We start from the raw sequence: 10,781 nt of genomic DNA, 5'->3' as shown, positions 1-10,781 counted from the left end.
ATAAAATTAAACAAAATAAAATAAAAAAAATTGAGAATTTGAAGAATTTGAACAAAATTCGGTTTTTACAATCATTAAACAAAAAAATTATGATGCATAATTTTATCAGGACAAAACACAATTGTCGGTTCCCTTTTATCGTACTTCACAAATTACTTTTAAGTTTATACAAATTTGTAGCACAAGGTTCAGAGAAGCATGCTCGAGTTTGAGTCAATTGAACTGCAAGGGCCCATGGTGGAGTGTGAGATGCAAGTATTCATTTTATATATATTTAAACTTGTGTTTTCATCACCAAATAAAACAAGTTTCCTATCCACTAATTACTAGAGAATTGAATTCTTCAGACCTTATTACAGCCAGTCTCCACTGTAAACATAATTTCTATAACAGATGGAACAACCAATACTGATATACTATCCATTAATAACTAAGTTCCTGCCTATTCCATCTGCCAAGCTAATGGTTTTAAATTTCCCAGGTTTAACATATAAAAGAGACAGCAAAAACGCTATTTCAATCTAAACAAAACGAACAGAAGAGGAATGCATAAAAGGAAACGTTACAGGCACTTGAAGGCAGTTAAGGCAGTAGTGTAGTCCAAACAGGTTAAGCAAAACATTCAGCTTTGGTTTGAACAGGAACATTTGAACATCTTTAAATCCAAACGGCATTAATCTGAGGGATTCAGTTGCTTTCACATAGTCAATAAACTCGAGTGACTCCAATAGCATTGTTCGACAAATTGAACAACTGATGCAGCCCTACTCGCCATCTCCTTGTGCTGCTTTATGTAAAATCCCCTCCACCCCTGCCATCATTGTTTCAAAATTTTCAAACCAATACAAAGAATTGAATTGCCTAATTGAATTGCTATAAAACAAAAGCAATTAGCCCAAATCAACTGATATAAGAACCAAAAAATCTGGGTTTAACCAACAATTCCAAAGCCAAATCACCATATATTACATAAATGAATCATGAAATTACAACCTTGAAGTTGGGGTCTTTCAAGACATCTTCATACAAAAGAGGCCATCTTTCTTTGAAAACTAGCTCCCATAAGCAATCCGACCCACATAACTCCCGCCAAACCCGAGAGCAACAGCCCAACGAGGAAAGATCCGGCACCTGAAAACCCGACGGCCCAACAAACCAAGATTTCATTTACATTCCAACAATACCCAAAAAGAAGAAAAGAAAATGAAAACCGAAACTTTATGGAAAGAAAAAAAAAACACAGTGAAATGAGAGCAAACCTCAAGGGAAGAAGCAATTTTGAGAGCAACATCGTTTGGGAGTGAGTTATATGTGTAATCAGATTGCTTCATGTTTTTGGTTGGCTACTGAATTTTTGGGAGATATATGATGAAATCATTAATTTCCTTCTGAAGATAGGATTTTTGTTTAAGTGGATTTTTAGGTTCGACCGAAACATTGGGGAAGTCAACGAAGCTTGTTAATGTCGGATTATTGCAACGTCCGCACTTCCCTGTCCGTTTTGAGATGTTGGACACAGTGATTTTCCACGTGGAAGGTTGTGATTTCAAGTTAGAAACAGCGTCGTTTCAAATGCATGACATTTCCTTTGATTGGATGAGAAAAAAAATCTTTAAAAAAAAGTTTTCGTCTTATTTGAATTAATTTTTTTTATTTGATTCAAATATTAAATTTATATATTAAATTTAAATTAAATTTTAAATTAAAAAATTAAAAAAATAAATCAAATTAAATTATATATTTTTATTAATTTATATATTTTAAATTTTTATAAAATAAAAATAATTATTTTATATCTAAATTTATTTAAATATATTAAAAATTAAATTAAAATAATATATAAAAAATAAAATTTAAAAATTAATGAACCGAACTAATAAAATTTAATTTGAATCAAATTAAATCATATATAAATTTGATTCAAATTTAGATCCAATTTATAAATCCATAATTTTATATATTATTCAAAAAAATTAAATCAAATCCGATTTAATCCAAACTATAATCACTCTAATTTAACCCACTGAGCTCGGCCATCTAGAGCCAAGAATTCAGTGTCCTCTGAAGCCTCTTTGCCATTTTTCTAAAGGGAAGAACTGGGTAATGCTTGGTTTCCAATCAAGGAATAGAAGAAAAGGGGTAATTATTCTACATGGTTAAGGCTTGAGAGACGGCCTTTTAAGCTTAAAAATATTAGGCGTTGGTAGCTTAGACGAGGCAAAAAGAATATTATCACGTTAAGCAAATGATCATACTTTCAGTTTTAATGAGTTGTTCCGGTTCAGGATAATAAATAATAATACTGGATCGACACAATCCATTAATATACGGATTGATTTTTAAGGGTCCGTCTATTTTAAGAAATGGAGTTGCTAAATATTCACATGGCAGTTTCAATTATAAGAACATTTAAATGTCATTCAATCAATTACTACATGTAACACGAATGAGAACGCACAAACAAATTGAAGAAAACATCACCTAGTTCTAGATAAACACACACAAAAACATTCTGAAATGTTGTTGCTGAAATTTGGACTTGGGAGTCTGTCTAGTCACGGATCTTTTTATAAAGGGTGAAGGCTGACATCATGGAGAGCAACACCAGCAGGATGGCTGCAAACAATGCGAGTGCAACCGAGCTTCCTATGTGTCGACAGAACTTGTCGTAAACACCACAGATTTTGGTCCAGCCGACGTGACTGTTACCCTTTAATCCGATGTACGCAACCGCCCCTGCTGCACCTGTTGCTGAGGCAACAATCCCTACAAACACCTGCATCATATAAATGGCATTGGAAATAAATTTGTTAGTAATGAACTTGTTTTATTATTTTATACAAAACTGATGCGTAGAACAAAAGAAAATTGTAGATATCGAGATTCGAAATCTAAATCTATTAAATGTCATTTTTTAAAAATAATTAAATGAATCAATCAAATTAACCTTAGGCTCACTGCTTTATCTATGACAAACAGCATTGACAAAATATTTGCTAATTTATCTGATGGGTTCAATTAAGACGAAGCTTACCACATCCAAGAATGCAAAAAAAAGTAGGAAGCTTTTGGAATATGTAGGCTTCAGGACGACTGAAACTGATGCCAGAATCGTAATGATGCTGTATAGGCCTGTTACTGATAATGCTGCTATAAAGTATCTGCACAATGATATAATTTATTAAATTAAAACACTAGAATTCCATATAGGGATTGCTAGTTTCATTCTATTAGAAAATTTTTCAAAAATTTTAAGATAAATTTGGTAATAAAAAAGTTTTTTTATTCTTATTATGACTCTAATATACTAATACTCCTGGCCAATTTTTTCTTAGCAGCCTTCTTTCACCTAAACTTTTTGTACAAAAAAATTTTCTTTCACTGGTATATATCATCCCCACCAGTCAAGTACACGTAATAATCTTAATAAATAATTAATTAAAATGACTTGGTATTGGTTTACCTACCTTTTCTTTCATAAAAGGAATTTATTTTTTGTTAGGAATAATTTATAAAGAAAAAGTCACTTTCTTCAAAGTAAGTTGTTTCCCAGGTTAGGAAACGAAAGTGACAGAAACTATGTCGCATTTTGAGAAATGATTTCACAATAAAAGAATAAGTCCTTGTGCCATCCCATATTATCTTTTAATTAGCCATATCAAAATCTTATTTTTTCCTCCGTGGCCCTCTTTGTCATGGATAACAGGATAAGCTCACTGATCCTGACTTCTAACCCGATCAAACAACCAGTTTTACATGTAAATTTGACGGTTCATATATTCGCGTTTAATTATTTTATGTCTAGAAAGAATTTTATCGACTTTCTCTGCTGCAGCCATGAGCCTAGGATGAAGGGCTAAACCAGCAAACACTAGCTTAAACTTAAGTATCTTCAAATATCTCTTCACCAGAATCTGTTACTTACCATCCCACAAGTAAGTTGACTTAGAATGTTCTAATTACTTCATGTTAAGAATTGAAGCCACGTTTTTGCTAAACAAATAAGCCTCTTATATGCAAAACTTGCAAACTATAAGAATTATACTAGACTGAAAGCATATTACTTGGAGGAAGTTTTACTTACATGAAGGCAGGTGAATGATTGAACTTGGCTGGAATTGGCACCCTAACTGTAGGCATGCTTGTCACAGGAACCAGCTCAGTTTGCTTGCTCGTAACCATGACCACCACAGAACTTAGAGTGGCTGCAAACAATAAGACCCTAAGAGCAACCTCAACAACAGAATAGTTGAAAGTGCCCTTAGCAGCTGCTACTGGTGGAGCTTCAGCCGTTGGTGGTGGGACTGCACTTTTACCAGTGTATTCCGTTTCCATGGTTTAACTTGGGAGATCAGCCTTGTCAATAACCTCTGACCTCAATAATGGCAACTCCTCAGCTATCTGTTGGCGATGGAGGGTAATGAAAAACTGAAGAAATGGTCTGTACATATGTGTATATATGGAGTTTGAGAATAGACCAGAAGGGTCTGACCTGATAAAAAACAATTTGGTAGGAATTCCCAGCACGCCAAGTGAATTTATAACTTCAATGTGAAAAATTGAATAGTATGTTATAGCTGTTTGGAGACTTTCCTGCTTTCTCACTGAATTGGGGACAGTATGCTTAATTTATTTAATAATATTTTCTGGCCATGAGATATGTTCATACGCATAAGTTTCTGATTTTATTGGATTCTGAAGAAAGATTGCGAAGAATTTTCTTACCTGGAAAATATAGTTTGTCAACATGATTGTTGCGACTTGTCTTGATTTTTACATTGTTAATTTTAGTTGCTTGTCAAATTTTCTTTGCAATTACACAAAAGTCGGCTGCTGGCACTCTGGGTTGGGTTGGGTGTAACCTTCAAAACATGAATTGTATATTTGCTGCTATATATAAAAATATATACTATTCGTTTGAACATCAAATTTATGACTTTGATCAATTGGAACATAAGAAAGGTCTCAAGAAATAAAGTTGCCTCACAGGGATTGTGTTCATATGTATGAAAATATTAAGTAGGAGGTTCATGAGAATCATGAGTTTAATTTAATTTGTTTATTTAATTTTTTTTAAAAGATAACATCAAATAGATTTAAGATTCAAATTTCAACATCTATAATTTAAAAATCTTAATCAAGATTTAGCATAGAACAAATTTAGTTCGGAAAAAAGGCTTATTTTGTGTTGAATAGAGTTGATAATTTATATATTCATATCATGTAAAATATTAATAATCTATATATTCATATCATATTTTATACGAAAATTACATAATACAATTCGTGTCAACATGAAAATATAAAATATATTTTTTTATTTTGTTAAATTTATTTATATTTTTTTCTAAAATTATAAATCATATTAATTTTATATCTTTTATTCGTATCATTTTTATATAATATTACTGTATTATATTTAAAATTATCTTATTTTTAATATCCAATTTGAAAATTGAGTTAACTCTCTCTCTCTCGATCGATCGATCGATTAAAGGATAAAAAAAACGACTCTAATCCTTTGACATAATAGGAAATGTAAGTAAAAATGGTCGGCATTTGGAAGCATATGGGATCAATTTTTCCCTTTCAGTCTGGCGGCCAGGATGCATAATCTTTATAATCCTACAATATTACTGCTGGAAACATATATAATTAGAAATTTCGTATAGAAGACAACATTGGAAACTTTAGGTAGAATCTTTTCCCCACTGAACTGAAATTAAATTATTATTATTTTTAATTAATCAACTCTAAAATCAAAAATCAAAAATTTAAACTAGCCCAAAAAACCAAATATAAATATTCATATATTTATATATTTTCTTTTTTATATATATTTTCATATTGTCATCAATAAACATTCTAGAATTCAAAAACATGTACTATTTGACATGATTTAAAGTGCTTAGATTTAAAGAGAACCTTAACTTTTTTGTATTAAAATAATTCGAATTGGGTACGTTTTTTTCTTAATTATATGTCGTTTTAGCTGAGTGATCATTGATGATAGATTCTCTTTTCTTTTCCCTCATTTCTTCCTATATTGTCCTATCATATAAAATTTCACGTTACCTTAAAAAATCACATCATATTTTGATGGAATAGAAATAATATATATATTATGAAAGAAAAATGGAGTATTAAGCAAGAAAAAATTTATAAAAATTTTACACGTCAAAATGAAAGAGAGAGCTTATTAATTATCTTTCATTGTATCAATCTAATTGGTCTTATTTTGTTGAATAGAAGTCATATGTTTTTTGTCATTGCAATTGCGTAAAAATCACTAGGGTTATATTCAGATAAGACCAATTGACCAAGTTACATGTCAATGAAAATCTAAAAGTCATTGATTTTTTTTTTATTGATAACAATTACGAGAATAATTGGTAGAATGTGAATTTTAATTTTAATAATTGAAGTTTAAATTCTGATGCTTCAAATAAAAAATAAAAAAATTATTTGATAAATTGAATAGAGTTTTTTAATTTTACAAACAAAGTTAGGATAGTAATATATGTTTTATTTTTTAAAATTAATTTTTTTTATTTTTTTAAATATACATTAAAGGATATACATCACAATTTTAATCTCAATTATGAAATTAAAAAAATTTCAGTCTGAATGTCTTCGATAAAAAAATTTATAAATATTCTTATACTTCTTATATTTTTTAAATTAATATATATGAGGTGTTAACATTTAGATGGTTGTACAGCAAGAAAAAGCTTGAAAGTTGCAATAAAATTATCTTCTTCGAAAATGGTATGACAAAAACCTTATCCTTTCTTAATGTTAAATTGCTCAAAGTCAAAACCCAATCAATTTCTCCCTATAATGCCTAGACTTATGTAAAGAAAATACAAACCCAATTAGAAAATGACAACTTCACAACAAAGTGGCTTACTTTCTTTGTAGAAGTTAGTAACATTTATATTCAAGTGTTGTTGGCAACGAAAGTCTTCTAAACTTAAAGTTTTAGGTTTAAATTTTATTGTTTATGGATTTAATTTAATTTTATATTATATTTATTTAGTGATGTTTTAATTTATTGATTTATTTGATTGATTATTTAATAAATTTTTTATATATAAGTGTAATATAGTTGTGGTTGATATAGCACCACATCAAACCAAAACAAATGTGATAAGTTTTGATTTCGTGTTGCTAGCCAAAACTTTATCTTAAAAGCCATGAGTTTGAATTTTGAAGTTGATGGAAAGTGATTTGTACGATAAGAAAAAATTATTTTTTATTATGTCATTTAATAATAAATATTAAAAAAATTATTTAATGATTTTTATCTATGTTTCCAGAAGCTGGAACTTATCAATAATGCATGAGACTTTTCTTTTGTTTGCTTTGAAAAATATTTGTATATTTATTAAGTCAAACTTTCTGAAGATATTTTAATTTGGTGGTTGGCTTTAATTAAAGAATTTTGACCAATTTTAAATTCGTCCATATCTCAGCCCCAGTAGTAATTTATTTGATTTTTTTTTCTCTGGCCTGCTGACATATTACAGGAGCACTGCTTCATCATTTGCTAAATATAAAGTTTCATTGCCATTGAGAAATTTAAAATATTAGACAATATATAAATTGGAAATTAGAGAGGAAACTAGATGAAGGGAATAGATGGAAAATTGTAGATTGGAAGTGATTTAAAATTCAAAACATGGGCTTGGAAACTTAAAAACCAAATTGACGTGAAAGAATGTGCTTATGAGAATGTTAGTGAAAGTGATTAAATTTAGATAAATTAAAAAATACTCTATTTGTATAGATAAGGTTGGTAATTCAATATGTATTTATTGGGTTTTGATTAGATCCAATTTCATAGAATTTTTTTTTTTTAATTAGAGCTTGAATTAGAGCAGATTGTATATCTTTTAAAAAAATTGAGGTTGAGTTAGGGTTGGGTTGGAATCAAATTTTATGCAAACCCAACTTGTCTCAACTCATAGATATTATTTTTTATTTAATTTTATATTATATTTCAAAATATTTTATATTAAAAATAATATTAAATATTTTTTATATTACAACTTTTTATATTAAAAAATTAATATTTATTAATTTCGAATCGAGTCAATTTGGTTGCGATTTTAAACATATACAGATCAGATTGAGTTTAAGTATAAAAATGATATTTTAATATCAAATCAAGTCGGGTTGTGATATTAAGTTTAAAAAGTCAGATCGAATTTAAAATAAATAAAAATCTACTATGATCCAACCAGTTATCATCTCTATGCATAAAACCAATTAATGGGAAACTATCGAATTTTTTTTATAAAAAATCATAATTTGAAGATAAAAAAATAAATTACAAATATTAAATTAAAAAATTTTAAACATATTAAATGTCACTTTTAAATTAGTATTGGGTTTTACCGTGACCTTTTGTATCAAGAAAAAAAGGAAAGAGTATATTTAATATAGAAGGGAAGAGTATGTATTAATTCTTCCATTTTTATTGCAATTTGCAATAATTAAGTTGTGTCCTTAATCAAGTATGCTGGCTATAGATTGATTGCACAATGGTCCATTGGGGTTGATTACAATATAATTCAAAGATAAACAAGGAAAGAGTAAAACTATGGGATGTGACTAATGACGGATATATAGGGAAGGGGAGACCACCAATTTAAACTTAAAAGCATCCGAAAGAAGAATTTTATCCAATTAGAGTCTTAAAATAATTAAATGCTTTCTTTATCAAAGCGTTTGAAAATTAAAAAAAAAAAAAAATAGTTGTCAGTTAGTGTCAATGAAAGCAACCTAAAACAGTTGCTTTGTAGGGTTCCCCTAATATATAAAGAGTTTTGATCCACGAATTTTTAAAATTTTTTTTAAAGATATCGTAATCGCATATTAAAATATAATTATAATTATTAAAATTTAAATATTAAATTTGTTATATATATTTTTAAAATAATTATACAAATTAATTAAATTAAATTTTAATTAAACATATTTCATTTTTTAAATGGTGCTGGATAATCGATTAATACTACTAGCTTAAGAGTAGAAGAGATGATGGTTGACAGGGCTATTGATTAAAGTCAGAAATTTATGAGATTTTCTTAAACAAAAAAGTTGATTAAAAGACTTAAAAAGGACTGATAACATAAGAAGAATTTGAATGAAAATTTGATTATCCTCATCCTCAAATATTTTTTTTTTGTTATATCATGATGATAAAATTTTAATTCAAAATCAAACCTTTAATATTTCTTCCAAAGACTTGAAACCTGAACCTCAAATGTCAAAACATAGGTAGTAGTTCTAAAATTTAATGCTGCCTAACTGTATTTTCAGCATACAATAAATGCTCTAAGCATCGAGTTTTAGGAGCACTTCTTTATCGTTGATAAATTTTTTAATATAAGATTACATATATGATTATTATTTTATATATTATTCATGAAATTTTTAGATTTTATAACAAATTTAAAATATTTTTATTATTTTAATTTTTTAAAATATATTATAAGAGAATATATGATAATTTTTTATTCTGTTGATGAAATTTAAAACTTTGATTGATGATGTATAAAATATTTTTTAATATTTAAAATAAATTAAAATTAAATTATTATGAGATTTAGATTTTAAATTTTAAAAATTCGAAGATCTTTTTATCATTTATAACAACTTTATAGACATTAGTTAATATAATTTAAATTTAGCACCTTTAGATACATATTTCGCAATGTTATATTTATGAGAATGGTCGTCGATCTTTAATTGCTCGAACAATAGCAACAAAAGGAGGTTGCAAGCCATTATTAAAATAATGAAAAATTAAAAAAAAAAAAAATTTGTGATTGAGCTTATGATGTGTCAGCTATCTCAAGCAAGTTTTTGATTGCAAGTTTTCGGTAAACAACTTACAAGTAATCATGGGTTCAATCAAATGGTTCAATTTTTTAAAAAAATTTTATATTATATATTTTAAAATTTGATTTAAATTTAAATTAATTTTTTATATAATTTAATGTAAATCGAATCAAATTTTATTGATTTGATTTGATTTATTAATTTTTAAATTTTAATTTTTTTTATTTTTATATATTATTTTAATATAAAATTTAATATATTAAAATTTAATAAAAATTATTATTTTATATTTTTTTTGAAATTTAATTCAAATTTAATATATATTTAATATTTAAATTTAATTTGAATTAAATAAAAAATTGATCCAAATTAAATCTAATATTATAATTTTAAATTGATTTTGATTTTTTTAATCACTTTAATTTAAAGTCTGTACTTTTGAGATTTTTTTTTTAAGTTTGACTCCAAATGTGTACGAAATTTTACTTGAATTTTGAATTTTGGAGTTTGGACCCTAAAATTAAATGCAATGATATCACCCTTTAGTACAAAAATTTGACTAACAATAAAATTTAAACCACACACAACTTCAATATTGATGGATTTTTTGTTCAAAATATTGACGGATTTTATCTTTTTTTGCAATCGATATATAAGAGTTTTGATTTATAGATTTTGTGAGGATTATTATAAAATTTTGACTTTTTTAAAGCACGATCATTAAATTATAAATTTATTAAAAAAAATTAAATTAAAATGTTTAAAATAATTTTATTTATTTAATATGAATTAAGATTTTGTGATTATAATTATAATTAAATTACATTTTTAGGTCTCATCTACCCTCCTATTAATTGGGAAACTCATCTTTCGTTGAAGGGCAAGTATATAAGATTAATGAAAATATTCATGTTTATCTAAAAATTACCACT

At 27.1% G+C, this 10,781-nt stretch overlaps 2 protein-coding genes across 2 annotated transcripts; both read right to left on the bottom strand.

The window, feature by feature from the left end:
• Positions 1–297: 297 nt before the first annotated feature.
• Positions 298–1,668, bottom strand: LOC111280195 (uncharacterized). Its single transcript, XM_022867385.2, has 3 exons — positions 1,260–1,668; positions 994–1,131; positions 298–811 (listed from the first exon to the last, which is right to left on the bottom strand). Exons 1-3 carry the CDS (start codon positions 1,329–1,331, stop codon positions 698–700), a joined length of 324 nt encoding a protein of 107 aa, XP_022723120.1. The 5' UTR covers positions 1,332–1,668; the 3' UTR covers positions 298–697.
• Positions 1,669–2,369: 701 nt separating this feature from the next.
• LOC111280147 (CASP-like protein 1D1) lies at positions 2,370–4,512 on the bottom strand. Its single transcript, XM_022867331.2, has 3 exons — positions 4,085–4,512; positions 3,035–3,161; positions 2,370–2,776 (listed from the first exon to the last, which is right to left on the bottom strand). Exons 1-3 carry the CDS (start codon positions 4,333–4,335, stop codon positions 2,552–2,554), a joined length of 603 nt encoding a protein of 200 aa, XP_022723066.1. The 5' UTR covers positions 4,336–4,512; the 3' UTR covers positions 2,370–2,551.
• Between the last annotated feature and the right edge of the window lie 6,269 nt (positions 4,513–10,781).

This window comes from Durio zibethinus, chromosome 27 (assembly GCF_047325235.1).
Source record: "Durio zibethinus cultivar Kanyao isolate XHJ-2024 chromosome 27, ASM4732523v1, whole genome shotgun sequence".
Classification (NCBI taxonomy): Eukaryota; Viridiplantae; Streptophyta; class Magnoliopsida; order Malvales; family Malvaceae; genus Durio; species Durio zibethinus.
Note: the sequence above shows the minus strand (reverse complement) of the source record. Positions and strands in the feature narration are given on the sequence as shown.